Raw genomic sequence first — 26,118 nt, 5'->3', positions numbered from 1 at the left:
AGGTTTTCATTAGAATAGGTTGGTAGGATGCTGAGGATTATTTTGCAGCATTCTGTGTGTATGGAAAACATGCCTTATATCAAAAGACTCAAGGAGCACTATCTAGCTAGTTTATGAAAGAGAAGGTTAAAGGGTGAGTTAATCAGAGTCTACCTTCATGGGGAACAGAAACTTTAATAGAGGGCTCTTCAATGTAGCAGACAAAGATGCCATGAGATCTAATGGCTGGCAGTTGAAGCTAGACAAATTCAGACGAAGAACAAGGTGCACTTTTTTCATGAGGATAATTTACTATTGGAACAATTTACCAAGGGCTGTGGTAGATTCTCCATCACTGGCAATTTTAAAATCAAGGTTAGATGTCTTTCTAACATATAAGCTCTAGTTATGCTCTAACAGGAATGAATGCAGGGAAGGTCTGTGGATTGTGTTATACAGCAGGTCAAAGTAGGTGATCACAGTGGTGCTTTTTGGTTTTATAATCTATGAATCTATGAAAACTCAAATTAATGATCAGAGTAAAATTACTCCGGGTGTGCACAGTGATAATGCTTTTCACCCAGTGATCTCAAAGCACTGTGTTACAATCATTAAAGGACTGAGTCTCACAATATCTCTGAGAAGTAGGTAAGTATCAGTGTCACCATTTTTATGATGAGGAAAACTAAGGCACAGAGAGGCGAAGTGTGACATGACTAATGTTACACAGGAAACCTACTGAAGAGCAGGAAACAGAATCTAGGTAACCTGACGCCCTGTGCTATGCTTTATATACAAGATCATTCCTCCTCTGTGACCTATGCATCTGCACAGTTCTAAGGGCCCTGCACCAGCACACACACTGGTGTCAGTACAGGAAGCAACCTGAAGAAGAGGAGGGTGGATACTAATATTGGGAGGAAGATGAACAGGGTTTTCCACATGTTATGCTGAAAAACCTAGGACTGGCCCTAGTTTTAATCATCAAGATCACATGTTGTGTGAAATATCTGACTAATTTTCTTTCATGCAGTATTTGGAAATAAACTCATTTTAAGGATTACAAATATTTTTGTTATTATGTAGTGCAGGCTGTGAAAGGCTTTTAGAAAAATAATTTCAGTAAGCCTTGATGATATGTACTATTCTCCATGCTTCACAAACACAGCCAAGTCATGAGGCACATAGGGCAGGGTGCAGAAATGGTATTCTGCCCCCATTGCAATTAGTGGTGATGGAGTGATCAGTGCATTCATCAGAAGAAGCAATGAAATTGCATTAATTCATAGCTTTAATACCTGTGTCAAGTGCAGAAACTGATGTATGAATAGGGTAATGATTAGAGAAAGGAACAGCTCAACAACAAAGAAAACGAGACATAATAGGAGAGCAGAGTTAAATAGATAGTATAAAACTTTTTCCATTTGAAGTGAAAAATGAAGTATGCTATTATTATACTTCTCCTGCTATAATACAGTACATTATACAATATAATTAGTGTCCATCCCTATAAGCAATATGCAATCACATCTTTTGCAAAATATATATGAGAATGTCAGAGAATTTATGGGTATGTTTTTCTAGCTCATTGATATCTGGCTACTGCATCAGAATTATCCTAGATGCGTGGTTCATGTTTTCTTGAAAAGTGGATTTCTCTCTCCCCCAAAGAACAACCAATATGATCTTTCAAAGAAACTGTAACTAGGGAATGCGGAAATTCTTTTAAAAAAACAAACAAATGGAACACATGATTTTCCCTCTAGATAAAATAATCATTTTGCTTATGGAGATGAGAGACTGATTTTTCAAAAAGTTATTTCTTTACAATTTCATTTCTGTAAAAAAAAACAAGATTTTTTTAAAAAACAAGTCACCTGTATTACTATAGATACTAACTTAATATCACCGGAAAATGATACTTTATGTAGGAAAATATCTTTGGTACATCACACAAAGTCTCACAAGCTTTTCTCTTCAGAGTCCCATTTATACATTAATGCTAGGTGACTATGAGCAGGTGGGAATAAATGCCAGATATCCTCTCTTACCTCTGAGTCTCTTCAGTCTCTGCTCCCTCCTCCTCCTTCGCACAATCAGCAGAAGCACAAAAAGCAGCAAGACCCCCACCAAGATACAGGAAATGGTCACCAGCATCTTTAGCCCTTCGTTGGTTGCCAGACCTTCCTCATTTTGGACAACTGATTTAATGAGTGGAGGGATTGTACCTGGAAACAGTTTCATGACATTAGATGCCTATTAATGAAGAGAAAAGGTTGAATTTTCATAGAAACTGTACTGTATCTTCCAAGGGCATACAAGCCATTTAGAGGGTTTTGTCATGTCCAACATGGTATTACCTTCACACATGACATATTTAACCATTACAGAGAAATTTCAGATCTAAAGTCTAACCTATTTGTTTCATTCTTTACTATGGGAAATTAGTATTTGTATAACAGATTTACATCATTTATCAGATATTCCTTTAAAAAGAAATGTACATTCACTGCTATGTACATCAAATGGACCCTTTAAACAGACACATTCTTGTATCAGGTGTCTAAGTGGGCAGTACTGCATTGATCTTGAATTCAGAGAACCTACCTGCTGCTAATTCTGGAGCTGACAAAGACTTTCAGAGGGTTAGCTCATGAAAAAAATAGGACAATAAGGATATGAGGAAACCATGAGACTTTAAAAGTGGAGTAGAGGAAGTAGTTTATAAAGCAAAGCCATTCTAAGAGTCAGGCAACTTGCTCATTTCATTTTGGGATGCATTTCCATTTTCAGCACCATTCCCTGACGTATGGCATGTAATACTTCACTCTTTGTTTTCCTTTTCAGGGATATTAGCAGCATGCAGCACTTTCTAAAGAAAACTGTTTAATTGTGAGAGGGTTCTCATTCACTTCCTGATTACTATTAACCTGCTATGTGTACCCACAAGTGGGGCTATAAAATGTAGATTTGTGTGGAACATGAGTGGAAATATGTAAGTATTGTGAACTCTGATGACTGCAGATGGAAACTATTTAATTTTAACCAGCTACTGAAGCATAAAACTGGCTATCTGCTTGCTGAATGGATAGGAGGTTAGGATTAAAAAAACAGATACATTTGCTTTTACATTTTAACTGCTGTATTGTGGGCTCTCTCTCATTATGTAGCATACAAAATCATACAAGTATTATGATGTGATGCAATGTAAGTGCCATAATTACAGGTCAAATGTAAAGATCTACACCCTTTTTGCAGAATAGCTACTTATTTTGTACATAATAAACACAGTGATACCCTTTAAGCACAGGATGTGCCAACATCCAAGGTTATCTCAGATACTTCAGCACATTTATTTTCACACAGTAGCATTTTTCATACACATTGTGTATGGTTTTTTTCCCCTTTACTGAGCTACAGTGTTCATATTATACCAAAAATTATGTAGTTTAATAGGAAACCAAGAATAATAACAGCTTTATAGAGTAAAGCATGAAAACACATTTAAATAGAACAAACGGAAATGATTAGCTAAGGGAACGACAGAGAGAATGATCAGATAAAGATATGGAAAGAACTGCAAACTAATGAAGGGCAAACTAATCTCTGCAATGTAATCATCTCAAATTCTCCTAAATACTAATGACTAAAATTTGCCTTCAGTTACAGTTACACAAACCCTTTGGCTGAGAAGAGAGTTAGGCTCAGTAGTAAGTCAAGATGACAGGTTTCAGAGTAGCAGCCATGTTAGTCTGTATTCGCAAAAAGAAAAGGAGGACTTGTGGCACCTTAGAGACGAACAAATTTATTTGAGCATAAGCTTTCATGAGCTACAGCTCACTTCATTGGATGCAATTTGTTAGTCTTTCAAGATGTTATATTTTGACTTAAGTGATATTAAAATAATGCCCTAACTTTAAATTAAAACTTCAGTTTTTAGGTAAATACATTAAATGTTCTACAGCTATTCTAAATAAAGTGCAAACCTGGTACACTATAGATGAGCACTGTTAGTTTAATACAATATGTACTACAAGTTTAATAGAATTATATATACTTCACACAATCACTGTATGATGTTCAGCGTGTGTAATTAGAGCTGAGCAAGAAACAAAATTTCCATCCCATGGCAATTTCTGATATTTCAACCTTTTTTTTTTCATCCCGAATTGCCATTAAAAGTTAAAATATCAAAACTTTTCACAGGTAAACGTTTAGGTAACGTTATGTGAAATTAAATTATTTACCATCTACCGACCAAAAAGCATGTGAGCTACCTTTTGAAAACAGGTTTTCAGATGAATGTAATGGCTAAATGCTCTAGTTCTTTTATTATACTTTCTGGTCTGCGCCTTTCACAACATCCCAACTTAATGTGCAGTTTAAAACAGCAGATCCAGCCATGCAGTAATTATTGTGCTTGGCTTTTTTAAATGTCAGGAAAAGGCAGAAAAACTGTGTGTGAAAGGATCAAGAAGGAGGAGACAGAAGGGCCTAAGTAAAACACTAAGAAGCCAGCTGATGGTATTTGAGTTATAGACAGCACTGATTGTATAACACAGTAAGGAAACCTCCTGCATCAAAATAACTTAGTGCACTCAAAAAAGACTAGCTTTAGCTATTAGTCCAGCACTCCGAGTTACTCGGTGTTAGGTTACTTAGTGGGGTTGGAGTTTTGTCACAAAGAAACTCTGGGGAATGACACTGCAGCCAATCACATTCTTTCTGGTGATGGTTGCAGGAACCAATCATAAAAAAAAGATCAAAATGACTGCTGGATGGAAGAGAAACATTAGATATTACACAAAAACTGTATCTAAACCAGTGGTTCTCAACTTATTTATCATTGTGGGCCATATATGCGGCCCACAATCTGTTACCTGGCCACAGGGGCTGGGTGACAGGGCAACGGCAGCCTGGACTCTGACTGCGTAGGGCCAGCTGGCTGCCCGATCCCGGACACCCAGAGCTTGCGGGGCCAGGTGGCTGCACCACCCCGACCCCAGACCTTCTGGGGCCGAGCAGCTGCCCCACCCCGACCCCTGACCTTGTGGGGCCGGGCGGCTGCCCCACCCCGACCCTGGAGCTTGTGGGGCCGGGCAGCAGCAGGTTGAGAACCACTGATCTAAACCAAATACATAAAATGGATGCACTTACTGCCATCATAGTTGAGTGTGGCAAATTTGGCCTGTTTCTCTGCACAGCCTGCACTGTTGCACACTCTCATTTGCAGTTCATACCAAGTTGCTTCCTGGAGGTCATACAGTATGTAGGACTTAGAAAGTGATGTCCGCTGAGCCGTTGTCCATACTGTGGTCCGAAATGGCCGGTACTCCAGAGTAAAGGAGGTGATTGGACAACCACCATCATTCCAGCCAATAAGGTTCAATCGCACTCGAGTGGTGTTAATACTGGCAAAGAGTTCTTGTTCTTTGGAAAACTGTGGCTCTAAGAGAAAGTATATTTTAAGTGAAATACTTAAAATAAATACAAATAAATAAAGAATAATTGATAAAGTCCTGCCTTTGTCATAAATCATTCTCAAAGTGTCCACTAGACAGCAAATTTTTCTCCCCATTTTAAAATGTTTTTTTTCAGAGACTCAGATTTTTAAACCCAGAAACAGTGTGAATGCATTTCTGTGTGGACCAGACTTGAACAAATCAGTTTGCACTTTTGCACAAGTCAGTTTGAGAATCTACAACCAACATTTCAGAATGTTATTCACTGCTGCCCAAACAAAAAACAAATATATAGAAAACTAAGTGAAAGTGTCATAGAAAGGCAGGTAAACTTGGGGGGAAAAATTGACATTAGTGAATTGCCCTTTAGGGCTATATTCTCCCTTTGAAGTAGAACTGATCAAAATTTTTCAGCTGTACATTTTAGGGTATAGGGAGTTTTGTCAAAATCAAAATATTTTATGTCAAAATTAACATTTTCCCACAATTTTCTGTTTCTGTGATGGGAAATCTCAAAGCAAAGGCATCAAAATGTTGACATTTTGAAATGAAACACTGTTTTGTTCAAAAATGTCCAAATTTTTTTGTTTTGAAGTTTCTGAATCTAAACTTTTCATTCCTGAAAAGCAGCTGATATTTTGACTTTTTTTCCCCATTTCAAGATCAAAACAAATGTCAAATATACTGGAATTTCCCACGCTATGGAAATTCTGATTTCTGACTAGCTCTACTTTGAAGCATATGGGCAAGTCCCATTAACTGTAGAGGGAACAGACAGTATATCTTCAAATTAACTAAAAGGACAAAAAAGGAGAGCTATGCTAAAAACTTCAGATTCAGAGGTAAAATTTGCCAAGTCATTTTGGGATATTATTACCAGTTAAATCAAGAAAGAGAAGCAGTTAAGGTGCACATAACAGCTTGTACTGCTAACCTCTTTTGCATGATAAAGGCATAGCTGAAAATGTTTTCAAAGAGACAAGGTAACTGAGGTAATTTACACTTTCTGCTTAACAATCTATCCCAACCTATATTTAGTTCAGAAACTCTGCTTCCTTTCCCAGACCTTGAAAGCTTGCACCTTCCACCAACAGAAGTTGGTGCAATAAAAGATATGACTTCACCCCTCTGATCTCTCTCATGCCCAGGGATCAACATGCTTACAACAACAATGCAAACCATATTTTGAAAAGCAATAAGAAAATACTCAAAGCAACTAAAATTGGAACATCTGTGCTTCTCTTTCTAACCATAACAACAGAATTACTTCTATAGCAGGATGGGAGAGCTCACACTCATTAACTGTCTGAGTAAACAGGACAGCGATTCAGTACCTTTTCCAAGTGTTTTGGCCTCTATGATCTCACTGATGCGTCCTGGTCCCACTCCATTCTGAGCAGTTAGTGTGAACTTGTACCAGGTACCACATTTCAAGGTCTCTAAACGGTAGGACCGTTCGCTAGGGCTAATGGGAAAACTACCCCACTGCTCACTATTATCTTCAGAGTACTGCAGTATGTAACCTGCAAGAAAAGCAAAGACAATGATAAACCAGCAACCTAACTTCTTTAGCAGATATGAATCACAAATTCTGCCAATATGACAAGATGTTATGAGGACTTTTATATATTTGGAAACCCTTTAGCACAGAAAGATATTGAACTCACTTCTTACTGGATTAGTTCCAATAGATTCTGTGTAATATAAATATACATATTACTTGTGTATGTGACTTCCACGACCTCTGTGACAGACATGGAGCCCTAATCATTATTATATGCCAGGCCTATAAAGAAATGATAATTTAGTAAGAAATTGCAGTTAACTTGAATTCTATTACCTCGGATAGAACTACCGCCATTATCTCCAGGTATCCAGGAAAGAGTGATAGAAGAGGATGTGGTTTTGGACACGGTAAGTCTTGGCTGGTCTGGGGGCACTGGATGGGAAGGAGTTAAAAATAGAAAATAGATTTAAATGATTATACATAGCTTTAAACCATTCTAACAGGCATGTATCAAATAACTGTTTTGCGTGGCAAAAATGCAAATTATTTCTGTCAAAGTGTCTGTATAATTGACATAGATCATAGATCATAGAATATCAGGGTTGGAAGGGACCTCAGGAGGTCATCTAGTCCAACCCCCTGCTCAAAGCAGGACCAATCCCCAATTTTTGCCACAGATCCCTAAATGGACCCCTCAAGGATTGAGCTCACAACCCTGGGTTTAGCAGGCCAATGCTCAAACCACTGAGCTATTCCTCCTTCTCAAATCCTCAGGAGCGAGCAGAAAAGCTCTCATTTTTTATATTTACATTTCTATACAATTTTATCTTTCATTTTTCCCCACTTTTTCTCTGAACATCTGTATTTCTCAGCACTGCTATCCTGAAGGATCTCCTTCCAAATGGCCAGGAACACACTTGGCCTCTCATAATTACTTTCTATTAATTTTCACACCTGTTTTAAGCACTATGGCTGCATGTTTAGCTGATCGAAAGTGAGGCCTGTTTGCAACTAAATGGTACACACAGGGATGTGTTTGCACCAAATAGTGGTAATTACACATGCAAAAGCGGGTACATACAAATTTTTTGTTCAGCTCCATATGTTGAAAATTTAGCTGTGTGCATTAAATGGCACAGGAATGGAGTATCTCTGCCATGAGAAAATCCAGCTTCTATGTGCAAAAGCAGCTTTTGCAAAGCCACAGCTCCTCCAGATGTTTTTCTTCTTCTCATGATGCCCATCTACATGGAGGAGATGAAGCACTACCAACAAGAGGTGGGTAAACCTGGAGACATTTTGGTTCTGTTGCTGTGCATAGAGTCTATCAGTCCCAAAATTTTGCCTGGGCATAAAGGATGGATTCTCAGAGCACAGTGTGTCTCAGGCTGATTGTAGGAAAGTGACCATCCCTCCCTCTTTTTCACTGTGACAAAATATCATGATTCCATCACGTGAGCTCATCTTGCAATATTCTGGTTCACTTTGGCAGACTCATACATGGCTTTGATTTCCAACTGAACTATTTATCTAGTCCTATTATGCCAACTGATGATTCCTGAACAGGGGGACTGAAAATGCAGTGCATGCTGTGGACTCCTCAAAGACGAACATTTGCCAAGCTAATGTTGTTTGTTAAAAAAAATTAACAAGTAGTGACAGGTGAATTTCCAAAGAGTTGATTCAGTTTGGATCAGAGGCCTAAAGTCTGAAAATTTATCTAAACTTTATCTGAACCTCTTGGATTTGCAATTCTGAACTAGACATTTGATGAGAAACAGCTTTCGTATGATTTCTGGGACTGCTTGGTTAGAGTCAGGCCAGAAATATGCCAAGGAAAATTTTTGTGGTATTTAGTCACTTCACTTCCCCTTCTGCTCCTAGTTTGAACTAGGAGAGAGTCACAGGTTCAAGATTATTATAGATTAATATTTTTTAAAAAGTTGTTATATAAACTTTACAATCATAACACAGGTTCAGTTCAAGTCGAGGTTTTGTCTGAGAGTTTGGATTTGTTTTCTCTCTACCCAACCAGGCTTATCCATCCTTACTTTCAGGTATTGATGAGTAGATAAAAATCTTTCTGCCATTTGCCCTTTTCTGAGGGAATCCCCGCCCCTATCATTTACACAACTAGCATGTTCCTCCTAAGAATTCTATGATGTAGTCCATACTGTAAGAAACACCGTGGACTTGACAGACAGCTGCAGTGGCACAGGAGCTAGCAAACAGAGCTGTAAACAGGGGAGTTTGAGTGGGAGTTTGTAAGGGGAGTTTGTATTGTGGTGCTTGTTTGGGGTTTGTTTTTGCTGGGGGAGTGGTCTTTTTGGTGTGGCTTCTGTTTCCCAGATTAATAGGATTTAAGTGGGAAGGAGATGACAGATACAGAGGCAGCTGTGGGAGTGACTCCTGTAGTGAAAGACACATTGAGGATGACTGGATGTGGAAGCTGGAGGGGGGAACCGGTAAGAGTTTTTTCTGCATGAAATGTCGTCTGATAGAGCTGATGGAGGAAAAGATCCGAGGTTTGGAGATGCAGGTGGAAAGTCTGGTTGAGTTTAGGAAGGGGTTTGAGCAGATGATGGAGCAAAGATATGAGGTATCTGAAGGGAAAAGCTCAGACTCGCAGATGGAAGCAGGGCTGGGGAATTTTGAGGGGAGACTGGATGACGAAAGTGGTCAGTGGAAACATGTGACTCAAAGAACCAGGCAGAGAAAAAGACAGGCTAGTGCAGGAGAAATAGAGCTTAGGAACAGGTTTGCAGAGTTGGAAAATGAAGAAGGGGCTCAGCAGGTACTTGTTGAAGGTGGAAGGGTAAGGAAGAAGAGAAGAGAGGCTAGTCCTATAGAAAAAGGGGAAGAGTCAAGGGAGACTACACCAAATATGAGCCCCAGGAGGATCCAGGATGGGTTGAAGAAGATTGTAAGGGAAAATAGGAATGGAAAGAACTTGCAGCCAGAGGGAACAGGGGAGAGACTGGAGAATAGCACTGTCACCAGGAAAAGGCAGGTCTATGTGATCGGGGACTCTTTATTGAGAAGAATAGACAGGCCTGTAACTAGAGCTGATCCTGAGAATAGAAGGGTGTGCTGTCTTCCGGGTGCTAAGATACGGGATGTAGACCTGAGGTTGAAAAGGATCCTAAAGGGAGCGGGAAAGAATCCCCTAATTATCCTTCATGTGGGAACAAATGATACAGCTAGATTCTCGCTGGAAAGTATTAAGGGAGACTATGCTAGGCTGGGGAAGACACTTAAGGAAATTGAGGCTCAGGTGATCTTTAGCGGGATCCTTCCTGTTCTTAGAGAAGGGCAACAAAGGTCTGACAAGATTATGACTGTCAACAGATGGCTTAGGCAGTGGTGCTATAAGGAGGGCTTTGGGATGTATGGCCACTGGGAGGCATTCATGGACAGAGGTCAGTTCTCTCGGGATGGACTTCATCTGAGTAGGGAAGGAAATAGACTTCTAGGATCGAGGCTGGCACAACTGATAAAGAGAGCTTTAAACTAGGAATTGGGGGGAGATGGATGGGAGATGTCCAGAAAATCTCCACGCCAAATTTTAGCATTGAGAGGGAAGAAGATGAAGTAAGAAAGGATACAACCGTGGGTAGGAGAATGTATATAAGGAGCGAGGGCGGTGTGGATACTAGTCTAATAGGTTATACTGGCTGTAGAATGACTGTGCCTAATAGGGTACAAAATGTGAGCGAGTCCAAACAGCAAAAATTAAGATGTTTGTACACCAATGTGAGGAGTCTAGGTAACAAAATGGAGGAACTAGAGCTACTGGTGCAGGAAGTGAAACCAGATATTATAGGGATAACAGAAACATGGTGGAATAGTAGTCATGACTGGACAACAGGTATTGAAGGGTATGTGCTCTTTAGGAAAGACAGAAACAAAGGTAAAGGGGGTGGAGTAGCATTGTATATCAATGATGAGGTAGAATGTAAAGAAATAAGAAGCGATGCAATGGATAAGACAGAGTCCGTCTGGGCAAAAATTACATTGGGGAAGAAAACTAGTAAAGCCTCTCCTACGATAGTGCTTGGGGTGTGCTATAGACCTCCGGGATCTAATTTGGATATGGATAGAGCCCTTTTTAATGTCTTTAATAAAGTAAATACTAATGGAAACTGCGTGATCATGGGAGACTTTAACTTCCCAGATATAGACTGGAGGACCAGTGCTAGTAATAATAATAGGGCTCAGATTTTCCTAGATGCGATAGCTGATGGATTCCTTCATCAAGTAGTTGCTGAACCGACTAGAGGGGATGCCATTTTAGATTTAATTTTGGTGAGTAGCGAGGACCTCATAGAAGAAATGGTTGTAGGGGACAATCTTGGCTCAAGTGATCATGAGCTAATTCAGTTCAAACTAAATGGAAGGATTAACAAAAATAAATCTGCAACTAGGGTTTTTGATTTCAAAAGGGCTGACTTTCAAAAATTAAGGAAATTAGTTAGGGAAGTGGATTGGACTGAAGAACTTATGGATCTAAAAGGTAGAGGAGGCCTGGGATTACTTTAAATCAAAACTGCAGAAGCTATCGGAAGCCTGTATCCCAAGAAAGGGGAAAAAATTCATAGGAAGGAGTTGTAGACCAAGCTGGATGAGCAAGCATCTTAGAGAGGTGATTAAGAAGAAGCAGAAAGCATACAGGGAGTGGAAGATGGGAGGGATCAGCAAGGAAAGCTACCTAATTGAGGTCAGAACATGTAGGGATAAAGTGAGACAGGCTAAAAGTCGAGTAGAGTTGGACCTTGCAAAGGGAATTAAAACCAATAGTAAAAGGTTCTATAGCCATATAAATAAGAAGAAAACTAAGAAGGAAGAAGTGGGGCCGCTTAACACTGAGGATGGAGTGGAGGTTAAAGATAATCTAGGCATGGCCCAATATCTAAACAAATACTTTGCCTCAGTCTTTAATAGGGCTAAAGAGGATCTTGGGGATAATGGTAGCATGACAAATGGGAAGGAGGATATAGAGGTAGATATTACCATATCGGAGGTAGAAGCAAAACTCAAACAGCTTAATGGGACTAAATCGGGGGGCCCAGATAATCTTCATCCAAGAATATTAAAGGAATTGGCACCTGAAATTGCAAGCCCATTAGCAAGAATTTTTAATGAATCTGTAAACTCAGGAATAGTACCGAATGATTGGAGAATTGCTAATATAGTTCCTATTTTTAAGAAAGGAAAAAAAAGTGATCCGGGTAACTACAGGCCAGTTAGTTTGACATGTGTAGTATGCAAGGTCCTGGAAAAAATTTTGAAGGAGAAATTAGTTAAGGACATTGAAGTCAATGGTAAATGGGACAAAATACAACATGGTTTTACAAAAGGTAGATCGTGCCAAACCAACCTAATCTCCTTTTTTGAAAAAGTAACAGATCTTTTAGATAAAGGAAATGCAGTGGATCTAATTTACCTAGATTTCAGTAAGGCATTTGATACCGTGCCACATGGGGAATTATTAGTTAAATTGGAGAAGATGGGGATCAATATGAACATCAAAAGGTGGATAAGGAATTGGTTAAAGGGGAGACTGCAACAAGTCCTACTGAAAGGCGAACTGTCAGGTTGGAGGGAGGTTACCAGTGGAGTTCCTCAGGGATCGGTTTTGGGACCAATCTTATTTAATCTTTTTATTACTGACCTTGGCACAAAAAGTGGGAGTGTGCTAATAAAGTTTGTAGATGATACAAAGCTGGGAGGTATTGCCAATTCGGAGAAGGATCGGGATATTATACAGGAGGATCTGGATGACCTTGTAAACTGGAGTAATAGTAATAGGATGAAATTTAATAGTGAGAAGTGTAAGGTTATGCATTTACGGATTAATAACTAGAATTTTAGTTATAAGTTGGGGACGCATCAATTAGAAGTAACGGAAGAGGAGAAGGACCTTGGAGTATTGGTTGATCATAGGATGACTATGAGCCGCCAATGTGATATGGCTGTGAAAAAAGCTAATGCGGTTTTGGGATGCATCAGGAGAGGCATTTCCAGTAGGGATAAGGAGGTTTTAGTACCGTTATACAAGGCACTGGTGAGACCTCACCTAGAATACTGTGTGCAGTTCTGGTCTCCCATGTTTAAAAAGGATGAATTCAAACTGGAGCAGGTACAGAGAAGGGCTACTAGGATGATCCGAGGAATGGAAAACTTGTCTTATGAAAGGAGACTTAAGGAGCTTGGCTTGTTTAGCCTAACTAAAAGAAGGTTGAGGGGAGATATGATTGCTCTCTATAAATATATCAGAGGGATAAATACAGGAGAGGGAGAGGAATTATTTAAGCTCAGCACCAATGTGGACACAAGAACAAATGGGTATAAACTGGCCATCAGGAAGTTTAGACTTGAAATCAGACGAAGGTTTTTAACCATCAGAGGAGTGAAGTTTTGGAATAACCTTCCAAGGGAAGCAGTGGGGGCAAAAGATCTATCTGGTTTTAAGATTCTACTTGATAAGTTTACGGAGGAGATGGTATGATGGGATAATGGGATTTTGGTAAGTAATTGATCTTTAAATATTCAGGGTAAATAGGCCAAATCCCCTGAGATAGGATATTAGATGGATGGGATCTGAGTTACTATAGAAAATTCTTTCCTGGGTATCTGGCTGGTGAATCTTGCCCATATGCTCAGGGTTTAGCTGATCGCCATATTTGGGGTCGGGAAGGAATTTTCCTCCAGGGCAGATTGGAGAGGCCCTGGAGGTTTTTCGCCTTCCTCTGTAGCATGGGGCATGCGTGACTTGAGGGAGGCTTCTCTGCTCCTTGAAGTCTTTGAACCATGATTTCAGGACTTCAATAGCTCAGACATGGGTGAGGTTTTTCATAGGAGTGGGTGGGTGAGATTCTGTGGCCTGCGCTGTGCAGGAGGTCGGACTAGATGATCAGAATGGTCTCTTCTGACCTTAGTATCTATGAATCTATGAGTTCTCTAGGATTGGAAACTGATCAGAGCTGATCAGGAACATTTTTTATGAATTTTTTTTCATTAAAAAAATGCCAATATGTCAAAAACAAAACTGTCTGAGAAACAGGTACATTTAATGAATCTCCTGGCCTTGAAATTTTTTTGGACAACAATTTTGAAATTGTCAAAAACTTTTGTTTCAACATTTTCAAAATGAAAAATTCAGTTTGTCATGACTTTTTGTTTAGAAACCTAAGCCAATCCAAGTGAAAAAGCGGTACAAAGAAAAAAAATGTCAAAATCAAACATTTTGAAATGATCAAAATGAAATGTTTTACTTATCCTGAACTGATTTTATTTTTTGGTTTGTGAAAATTTAGTCTTGATTCAGAATAAGAAAATATTTTCACACTCTTGAAAATATTCCCAGGATTGGAAAACTGTTTCCCACTCAGCTCTGTCAGAGACATCCTGCCCAAAAATACTTGGAGGGATCAGAATCTTAATATAGGTTCCATCTCTTCTTTCACCATAAATAGTCGAAGTTAGAAAGAAACTGGAGGCTGAAGGTTGTGAAATTCAACACTATGGGTGAAATCCAGACTGGATTTCAAAAAAGCAGCTGGAGTAATCACCTGCTGAAATTCCCATTCAAGTCACAGGACAGCAATCTGATCGATGCTGATGTGAAGCAAGACCACCAATTTCACCTCATTTATAGGGGGGCGCTAATCTTAGTTACTTAACTCGCTAAGTACAGGATGAGTACTGGAGAAAAAATAAACTCTATATGCCAGGGAAGATTAGTTACATCAGATGTACTGTACCATTGCTCCCTTATTCCCTTTGCTTTGGTACATTCCACTGAGAGTTACTGAACATATTACATACTAAAAGATTGAACATAAAATTTTTTATCACAGTTCTCACCTTCTCCATCTAAGATCCCACAAATTAAATGCCCATCTCCCTTTATTCCAAGGAATTAATAGTGATTTGCTTTTAGTTACTGCAGTTTAATAACTTCGAGATTATACAATTATGAAAGTATTTACTAGAGTACAAGAAACAAGGCTTCACCTTAATGTTATTTCTGTCCCATTTCCCTATTGTGATCATGTTTCAGACATTACAAAAAAGCATCCCCACTCCTTTGTTGGATTTTAGGTGAGTTAATGCACTCACTGATATTTGTTTCAAGGCTTAATATATAGGGATACATAGACATACCTACACTGCCATAGAGACTACCTCTCTCTTTGTGTTCTAAATCATTGGGCTGCTTGAACTGACAATTTTTAGGATCGTATATCTGGGGACTGGGAATGGAGTGTTTTCCAAAGAGTGTTCCATGTGCTCAATTCAGTAATATATTTCCTGTGTCTGATACGTTTTTGACAATTAAGGCACATTGCAAGGATTATTTGCTCAAGCTTTGCACTGAAGGGGAAAGAGGAGGAGAGTTTTGTGAGCTAGGGATCTTTGTGTGTGTGTGTGTGTGTGTGTGTGTGTGTGTGTGTGTGTGTGTGTGTGTGTGTGTGTGTGCACATGAACATTGTGTGCTTTTGTTGACATTAGTGTTATACATATTTTCACATTGTTTGTGCACCTAGCAATACCATGTTGGGTGGCTGTATACATTTAAAAATATTATAGCAGGTACCTGGTAATACCTAACTAAGATTATACTAGGGGAAAATATTAATACCCCCTCCTATAGTCACCATAGCTTTCTGTACATTTCTCCTTTCATACTGAAGTTTTCCATGCTAGGTCTCAGTCCAGCAAAATTTGATTTGGGAAGTTTAAACAAAATGCTTTCAGCTATTGTTAAATTTTGTAACCTTAAAATGAGATATTTATATATACACATAACAACAGTAAAAGCATAGGACGCTATTTTCCTTGTGTAGAAACTCAAAACCAATGGAAAGTGAACACTTTGGACCTGATTCTGAAAATGCTTATCCACATGCTTAACTTTAAGAACATAAGTCCCACTGAAGTCAATGACTTTATCATATTAATTTTTAGCTTGAAAAATATATACCATAAAATATATAGGATGATAAACTGTGAAGCAGCCAAGTCACCTTTACTAGGAGAACCTTTCTTATGATTTCTCATGTCATGTTTTTGAATATTTAACTTTGCAAAAATATTATTTGTACATAGACATGCAAGCACACACACACTGAAATATATATTACATACACTCTCACACATTAACTAACAGCCATGATAAGACTGTAAAAACAATTATGTAAAAGGTCCAATTGGCTTACCTTGTACTTGCAAATTCAAAATAATTTCATCCGATCCCCAGTTGTTACTGGCCACACAACTGTAATATCCAGAATCCTCTGCTTTCACAGTACGGATAACAAAGCTGCCATTGCTAAAGATGCTTCTTCGCCCATCAATCATCACTAGACTGGGTGTCCCGTTACTACCTCACAGGAAACAAAATGCATACATTAAAGAAGTTACAATCGGATTAAAACAAACAAAAGAAAAAACAGGACCCTCTTTAGTTAAAGCAGCACTGGAAGCATGCCGCTGGAAAATGCCAATGGTCAGTGTTTGGACAGGTGGGAATCCTAGCTATGATTTGAATAATAAAGGAGAGGGCTCCCTCCTTAATTATCTGCCACTTCAAAAAGTGCAACCAACTCAGGGCATAATGTAACTCAAAGTTGTACAATGCATCATAATCACTAGTACAGGACATGGATTTCTCTCCCTCACTGCTGATCCAATATTTGGATCAAATTATTGCCCACACAGTTACAAGCATGGCTCTCCAACGTGTGACCAGTATGTTTAGAAAAGAGCAAAATGGGTCTCGTGTTCTATACTCATGAATGTTTTCTTTTTAGAAAATTACTATTGTTGGCATTTACCATGGATTTTGATTCACATTAGCAACACAATGACCACTGACACTACAGTTATATTCCCCGAGCCTGATATCTAAATAGCAATTAAAACTATATTTAAAGTATTTAATATTTATCTTCCCCCACATTTTCAGTACCTTCTAACTCTTTAAGTCAACAAGTTTTAGTCAGTCAGACATTCTAAACTTCCCTTCTGCAGCTGTAATCAGTCTCTACACAGTGAAGCAAGGATAGATTCCTCCTGACACACTCATGCAGTATCATGCACAATCTTGCCCATGATTTTAAGCTAATGTGCCTTATTCAAGCTACACATATAGTTGCTGGTTACCTATCCTTCATCCATTTGACTGTAGGAGATGGGTCCCCAACGGCTTTGCAAGGAAGGATGATATCCTTCATCCATGGGGTTGTTACTGTGCCACTGAATGTCAGAATTCTGGCTGGAGCTGAACAATAAGAAGAGGAAGACTGAAACAGAGGAGCGCTTTTTCATACGTTCTTTGGAGTAAAAACACACATATGCAAAATTAAATATTTAAAGGAAAAGCCAACTTGCTCCAAGCTATGTTTCGATGAAATTAATTATTTTTGACCCACATTATCAGCTATTTATTTGAACACAAATAATGCACTTTTAATATCTGGAGGAAAGAAGACTGGGGATAGAAGAGCCTTGAAGTAGAATAAATCCCCAAAGCTTTTAACCACTGAGCCCTCTTTACTTTCCTAGTACTTTATAAAAACTTAATCTTTTGTATATGTATTGGTAGGAGCTAAAATGAAATGTTATCTCAAAGGGATTCCCCTCTTCGAATTATCTTCTAGTCCACATTTTCTGGTAGTCATATCTACAACATGTCAGATTCTTAAAGACTCTAGTTGCTGAAGAATAGCATATCAATATTGTATGATATCTCCTAGTTTCATTTTGACTAGCAAACACAAAATCTTATTCATTTCAGTGAAGTGAAAATTGAAAACATTCTGAATTTATCAATAGTTGTTTTAATAATCTCTTTTATGACTAATCTATGTCTTCAATGGCCCAAATATATTCCTTCAAAAGTCAACATTGTTTTATTTCCTGTTCTTGCTATAAACGAGACTCATTTTTTACAAGTGTCAAACCACCTTAGGCTTGCCAGTATAGTCCTAGGCCCCACTGCATATTCTTTCTAAGGTAATCCTGTGATCAGAGGTTGTCCCAATACCTGCTCTACTTCTGTATGAGTGGCTGGGGTAGAAAGGTTCTTCTTTCTCATTTTCTAGCAGTTCATGGAATAAATTAGGCTCTTTGAAGCAGTCTTGCCCATTATCAATGTTTCCATCCAAAGCAATGTTAATATAAAAAAGAAAAATATTACCCCAGATAAAACATTGTCATCTTGAAGTCCAGTGGGTATCATCACTATCCACAGCCTGGTGAGAGTTAGCAGTTTAGGCTAGATACCTACTGTAAAACAGTGGGATTGTTGGTGGAACTGCCAGGGTTCATAACCTGATGTGTGATTTTCAGTTAGGTCTATATTTTCTAGCTGAGACTGGCTCAATGGGAAAAAAGAGTGCCCATGATTAAATACTATAGTGATGCATGGTATAAAAATGTCTAAAATAGACAGACAGATTTTGACAATTAGGTCAGTCTATGGATGGTTCATCTCCTCTAATGATATGAGTATTACATTAAAATTATCCATAGTTGTGAACTCTCTGTCAAGAATTCACTTCAGATATAGAGTAGAATGGATATTTGAGGGTAAAGATTCAATTTACTGGAACTGCTCATTTGTGACATAGGGGGCAGATCTTCAGCTGCACTGGTGTTGAACCCAATTCATCTGGGGGAAAATGTGGCTTTATGTGACCTCTGTGCCCCTGATCCTGGAGCCAGTCCCTGGTGTGGCTTAGAACAGCCCTTTGTCTGATCTAAGTTCCTTCAGGTTGCAATGGTACCCAAGGGCCATTTTGGCAACTAGAAATCACCAGAAAAGAACAGACCTCTGGTCATGGGAAATGTGATCACACACATGCTAAAGTGAGCAAGGTATCCCATCTGAAAATATTCATGTGGCTGTGTCAGATGTGTCCTCAAATGCATGGCCTACAGACAATTTTAGCAATACAAGACACAATTTTAAAGGCACCTTCTAAATTGGTTCTTGCACCAGTTTGTGCCTACAAACCTGTTATCTGTGTACTCAAAATGGGCTGTCTGCTTTGAAAATGAGGCCTTTACATTGTATGGGATGAATCTATGTGGGACAATGAATTTTAAAAATAAGAAAAGTGTGGTTGTCAGGATCAAGGAAATATTTTATAAGTTGGCTCATAGAGGAAACTTCATTTTGTTCCACTTTAGCACACATTTGCTTAAGTCATGAATTTTAAACGTCTGTGTCTGCAGCAGCAGGATGTTCAACACAAGTCAACAGTTTGTTCTCTTCACCATGCTATGAGCAAGCCCGGACTAAAACATTGTATCTGGAGAAGATGAATTTTCTTATGAATTGGAAAAGCTCAGATTGGTATTTTGAGCTGTGGGAACTTGAGAAATAGATTTGTCATTTTTAATAGATTCCTTTTGTGCTGCATAACACAAAACTGTTTTGTTTTTCAATATGAAATTTGCTAACTTTAAGAAGGATAGTCTCACAGCAATTAGTAGGGAGTTCGGCAAATAAATCAAAGGGTGCTGAGGGGATAGGAGTCTAACCTGCATCCACAAAAGCTAATAAATTCAGAGTTAAGATGGCAGCTCCATCTTTAACACATACTGTACCTAAGGATTTCAGCAAAATGTTACTGTAGTATTTTTATTCCATAATACATAGGCCCTATGGGGTCATGTTTTAGCTTTAACATAATGAATTTCCCAGGTATGACCCTTAATGTAATTATTATTCATTTTTAGTCCTTAAATCTGCATCTAAAAGCACCATGCTGAATTTGGATTCAACTACATTTCATAGTGCATTTTTAATACTGATATTCTTCAGTTGTGCATGTTGATCAGAACTGACAGTTAATGATCCATTTTGTGCCAATTAGACAAACATGAAAATGAGAGTCAGCATCAAATGTAATTGAGATGTTTCATCTCAGTGGGTTCTTATCCTCTGAAAATAATATTTAAAGTAAAATCATACATAACAGAACAGGTCTTGAAGAGTGAAAGGAAATTACTTCTGTGGGCTGCAGTGGGACAGCTGGGATTCATGAAGAGAAAATGAAGCCATTATTTTTTAATCATTTTCGACTGTGATGCCTAGATTCTCTTAATGTGCGGTAGAATTAGGACATTTGCTCTGGAAAAAAAATTAATTAAAACACACACCAAAAATCAGTTCTAATGATTGAGAGGAACAGCTGAAATGAAGCCTAGGTAGTAGGATTACAGTATATTACTGATAGAAAAAGAGCCAGACTGAAAATGCCCATTACTTGCTGATGCTAAACAGCAGCCAACAAATACCTGCTTACTCTACACGTGCAGGTACTTTATTAGCCTTGACGGGATGGTGGTTTCAGAAGTACCGTCTTGAGTAAATGATACCACCACTATAGCATGAAGAAAGTCAGTCATCATTTGTGATGTTACAGTGTTGTTTTCTGCAGTGCCATTTTCAGGGGCATATGTTTTGGGAAAGACTAACACAAGCATGACAAGACCACACAGTAGGAAAAGGTAACTGGACAGTTAAAAACAAGCTAACTAAAACAGACAAAACCCAAAAGTCTATCCACAGACTGACCACCTGGAGTGAAATCCTGCTCCCACTGAAGTCAATGCCAGACTCTCACTTGACTTCAGTGGACCCAAGATTTCACCATTGGAGGGGTTTTTTAACTTAGTCATCCTGTCTAAGAAAACAGCAGTTAATGCAGTCACTATAATTTATCTACAAAACAGTCCTAAAGATACCTTGAAGTATCAGTAAAAGCTGCAATCCACTTGTGAGTAAAGATGGCAGGAAACTAGAATTCCTGTTCCACTGGAAATTCCGAATTTTCAACAAAAAATAATCATTCCAAAAAAGACCAAAAGATGAAATAGCAAAATTTCACATAGAACAGATATTCATTTCAGAAGTGTCAAAAGAATATTTCATTTTGATATTTTCAAAATGTTTCTTAGGCTCCTTAAGCTCTCTTATACTGACTGAAAATTTCTGTTATTTTTTACTACTATTTTGGACTACTGCAAGATCCCTGACTTGAAGAAAAAAATGTGTTCATACAGCAGAATTCCAGTAAAAGGCCTCACCAGGTTCCTACCAACCTTCTTGTGTAGTTTACTTACTCTCTGAAGGTAACTTCAGAAGTTAATTACTCCATGGTTACAAATCAGATTTAAGGTCCCTGCAGACATTTCAGTTGTGGTTATGACAGGAAATGGTTTTCAACATTTTGTGTGCTCTACATCATTAAGGTGCGCAAAAGTAACATATAATTTCACAGAAATGCAAACCACTTGCAGACTGACAGAATGCAACTCACAGGACATGTTCACAGAATAAAAGAAGATGATGCTACTTTTCTTATAATTTATAATTTCTAAATTGTAAAAGGGCTCACTTCATCTGTACCACAAAGTAGAGCCCTGTACAAATACAAAATTTGTATCCGCATCTGATCTGCAATCTGCAAAAACGATCCACAGATCTGAAGTGGATATCTGCTGATTTGCAGGCCTCTACCACAAAGTACACCACAACAGGTGGTCAAACAGAAGTCTCCACATCAAACTAAAGATCAGATTATACCATGTGATTGTATCGGTCACCCTATTGTAGCAGAGACTTGATCAATGAGAGTGACTAATGAAAACAGATGGCTGCCCATCACCATCACAGATGGCTGAGGAAGATACTAAACATTTCACAGAAAGACAAAACAACAAATGCGAGAGAAGGGAGCTCACAGAACAGGACATGTTAACAAATATCATCAAAGAAAGAAGGATCAGATGGTTGGGACACGTACACCATACAGAAGATGGGAGACATGCTAAGCAAGCACTGAATTGAATACCACAAGGAGGAAAGAAAAAGTGAGGAAGGCCAAAGAAGAACTGGAAGAAGATAGTGACAGAGGATACTGAATGCGTTGGTATCACCTGGGAAGTACCACCATAGCTAGCATCATAATCAGTGGAGGAACTGGACTGCCCAGTGGGTCAGCAACACAGGAGGAGCTAAGATCTAAGGTAAGGCCCACTACTTTCCATACACTAAATACTCTTTTAATGTTATTTGCTTGTATAGTAGATAGTAAAGCAATTTGGAAATCCTTAACACAAACATTTCAGCATAATTTAACTTCTAATAATCTTCTGAGATTATTCTAAAGAAAAAAATACAAAAAACCTAACCTAGAAACAAACAAAATTCTCAAATTCCTTAGAAAACAATGACTAGCTTTGAAATTATAGCAGGCATATATGAGTATAAAATACTTTGATCCTCACAAGTGAACTGAGAGAGTTTGTTTTGCCTAAGCTATCAACAACTTACTTGCAAGTCTCACATTATTTTACTGTGTTGTCAAAACACCCTGAATGCCTGCAAACTGCCTACTACCCTTATATTAGAGGACATGACATTGTATTAGCGTGACTTTTTTGCTTTCATATCTTGTAATTTCACCAGTCCTGAGCTGGCATAAAACAGCTCTGCGCTTCTCCTTTCTCCCCCAAAGGAGCTTCTCACACGTTCACCTATGAACACTCTGTCCCATGTCATTGTTCCTGGAGGGAACAGAACTGCAGGCACTGAGGGGAAGTCAGGCCTGCTGAAGTAATCACAGGTAATCACAGGGGACTACAGCCCGGCACCTGGTCTGAGACTAGGAGACGTGTGATTCCACCCCAAGAGAGATGTGATAGCTTTAGGCCCGAGACCTGGCGGGGGTGCACTGACCTCCCCTAATATGTCCATTGTGAGGGCACTGGCCCCCCCGCAGTTCTGCCATCCTTATACACTATTGTTTTCAGCTCTTCTAGCGCAATTAAAGCTAAGACAGGTATACCTCTGATTGCCATGCAGACAGACCCTACGGTAAACTTAGAAAAATAAACAAACCACAAGACCAAGCTATCACAACATCAATTACAATTAAGGTATGTTAGTAACTGGTGTTCTTAAAAGACAAACCGACAGACTATTTTATAAAGGGCAGTCTCCATACCTTTAGCCAATGGCTCCACAGTGATAATTTCGCTGCTGTTGCCTCTTCCTGCGGCAGTGACAGCCACCACCCAGACACTGTATTGTCGATTCCGACTCAAGTTGGGGATTCTGTAGGAAAATGAGTCAGGAGAGGCTTCAAACTCGCTGATTACCTGTGATGGGAGAGACAAATGTTTCCAAACTAAAATAAACAATAACTAGAGAAAGATTGTTGAGTGGAGTAGCTCAGGTCTTTTACCTCTGGGCTTCTGGAGTGAATGATGGTAATTGCTCCAAATAGACTGCACATGGTACTTAATAGGATAGAACTACATTTTGAAATCAATTTATTCAGTGAATTTAGCCCTATTTTCTGTTTGCAAATTGTCTGTACATAGATCATGATTTTTATGACTTTGTTTCTTTTAATTGGATTGATGAATAATTTTAATTAGCATATTTGACAACTGTACTCCATGAATAGTTCTTATGAAAACATTGCACAGTGGGTTGTAGTCAAATCATCCTGAGTGAATATTCACTCATTTGTCTGATTAGATAATTGGAAGTCACTAGACATGCTTTGTTACAAGTGACCCACATCTTAAGGCATGGTTCTTATACTTCGATTGAAGGACTTAACCCAGTTTCTTCTCTGATTGGATGATCTAAATTTTATAAACTACCTCCACTCCAAGTAAATTTTGTTTAGTCACAAAATGAATTTTGTTTTCCTTCTTGATTCAAAGATTCTCAGCTATGGATCTTCTCAGCTACTGTGATGGATCAGAGTGATACTAGGTATAGTGCAGGCAGTGGAAGGTCAGTACCTTCCCCAAATTGCCACACCAATATGCTTCAACTGTGTGCTGGAGAGATGCTAACAAGGTGCCAGCTAGTGCCAGTTGTGGTGAGACAGTTTACAGTGTATCCAAAATAACCTATGTAATTAAAGAAGCATGGGGATTTAAGGATGGCCAGAGATGTTGTATGTAAGTACACACCGTACAATGAAGCTTTATTCTTCTGAGGGTTTGATCTGGGAAGGAAATTTTGTCTCAGGCTTGAACAGTAAATGCAACTGGAATAACACAATAGACAGTGCTCAGTATCAGGAGCTAGCTGTGATATTACTGCCTGACACCACACTATTACCAACTTACTCTCCTGCTGGTTCAGCTAGAAGGGAGCTGCAGTAAAAATACTGAAGCCAGCAGTTAATTATGTACAGTCAGAACATCCAGTTTTATTTCTAACACAGGTTCTGTGAATCTTGAATATAAAAACAGCCAGGATAACCAATTAGTTCAAAGGAATAAAATAGAATAATTTTGATGTGCAACATTACACTTGGGTCTCATTAGCTAATGCCAGGCTACTAGAGTATTAATGACACAAATTACAATTGTGTTGAGATTTTTTTTATTACAAATAAATATTCATATAATTCAAGGTTCATTAAAACAGACAGGTTGGGTGCATGAATGCCCTTTGATATACAAATATTTCAGGGTGGTAAAGGCCAATTCCAAGTAATTGGTATTTCAAAGGAGACTTTGACCTGAAAGTGTTCACATAAATTGTTCTTCAAAAGGAAATTCAGAATAAACAGGCTGTTTCTCAGGTGTCAATCAACACCTCTGCAATCTGAACTGACGGGAAGTCTCAGCAAACTGGTGGGGCAATGCATACTCCGCTACCATTGAAATGGCATCTTCTACACTGGAAAAAAATGGATCATGTTAGAACATTTAACATACAATATGTTAAACTCCATTTTGCCTTTAGGGTGGACAAGGAACATTTTGTTTAAAAATGTGTTGTCTGGTCACTATTAACCTGAAGGCCCCCTTAATGTTGACGTTTTAAACTTAACTTGGCCCAGTCTAAGCAGGTCCTAAATTATGCTTTTTATGTTGCTTATCTTAATTTGTTCTAACACAACATATTTTCCCAGTGCAGCCATGGCCAAAGTCCATAAAAACTTCTTAAAGTGTCACTGGATAACCCTTTACTTCTCTCTACTGTAGGGATGATTCCTTGCTGTGATGGGGCCAGTCCTTTGCATGAGCTCCTTTGAACTGGTCTGCTTCATCTCACATAAAGTATCTCTTATGCAGCTCCAGCCCAACCCTGTTTGCTCCCATTGGTAGACTCGCTCACCTGATTTCCCTGCGTCCAACCTATTTCCTCTGTGGGGAGGCCAGCTCTGGTTTGGGATTCGCTTGCTCACACTCATTGTTATCAAAGCCTAAAGCCTGCTGGGCTTTTCTTAGCCACTCTGACTCCTCCTGTCATGATGCGGTGTCACTTTGCCCAACTGATCATATGTTTGTCATGGCTTCCACAGCTGACATGGAGTGAAGCCATGGATCAACTTTCATTTATTGTCCTGGACATTACACAGGGGTTTGAAAATAATTTGTCTCAATATTTACATAAGAATATTGGACAAATGCCTGTGGTTTGACAGGCTGAATCCTGTGTGAGGTCATATACAAACAGTAAGACATTGCTCAATAGTACAGCAGATTGAATTTTAATATTCTTGAGCTAAAATTATCTGGGATGAATTTGAAAGGGCAATCAGAAAGGCCAGATGCTCTCTGGCTCTTGGGCTCAGTTCATTAATCTCTCTAGAATGGTCCATTGGAAAGGTGTCTACCAGAGTGGAATATATGTGGGTATTTTGTTTAACACGAACGGTCAATATTTCATTTCAGCGAATATCTGAATTTAAGAAAACATACAGAATACTGGATATGCCATATTTATAAATCAACACAATTATTTTGAAGTAATTGGGCATCTGTAAAGGTTCTCATCATGGAACTGCTTTTGTGTTCACAACTGTGACTTTGTATCACTAATTCCACCTGGCACCTCTTCACAAGGTATCTTTGTGTAAGAGAAACAATAAGTTAGATATCTGTACATTGATCTTGCTGAAAATAATTTACCTTTATACTGTTGCTCTCCCCTCCAACACTTTCGAGAATGTATAAGACTGGTGTTACTGAAACTCCAATCAAAGCTTTAAAAATCAATTCATTGAAATTTACATGGAAATTCTCTTATTTCTCATAATTACAGCACTTCCTGGTTTCAGGTAGGTGTAAATAGTTGTCTGCTGAGTACATCTGTTACTCTGTAGGTCACCTTCC

General features: G+C 38.7%; 1 protein-coding gene across 1 annotated transcript in view; it reads right to left on the bottom strand.

Annotated features, from left to right (window-relative positions):
- DSCAM (DS cell adhesion molecule) overlaps positions 1 to 26,118 on the bottom strand; it is a 636,299-nt gene that overhangs the window by 56,745 nt on the left and 553,436 nt on the right. Inside the window, 7 exon segments of the mRNA XM_038408200.2 lie at positions 2,031 to 2,207; positions 5,137 to 5,427; positions 6,776 to 6,964; positions 7,282 to 7,380; positions 16,170 to 16,333; positions 17,116 to 17,233; positions 22,974 to 23,127. Coding sequence (XP_038264128.1) covers positions 2,031 to 2,207; positions 5,137 to 5,427; positions 6,776 to 6,964; positions 7,282 to 7,380; positions 16,170 to 16,333; positions 17,116 to 17,233; positions 22,974 to 23,127 — 1,192 coding nt within the window.

Source organism: Dermochelys coriacea, chromosome 1 (assembly GCF_009764565.3).
Source record: "Dermochelys coriacea isolate rDerCor1 chromosome 1, rDerCor1.pri.v4, whole genome shotgun sequence".
NCBI classification, from domain to species: Eukaryota; Metazoa; Chordata; order Testudines; family Dermochelyidae; genus Dermochelys; species Dermochelys coriacea.
Note: the sequence above shows the minus strand (reverse complement) of the source record. Positions and strands in the feature narration are given on the sequence as shown.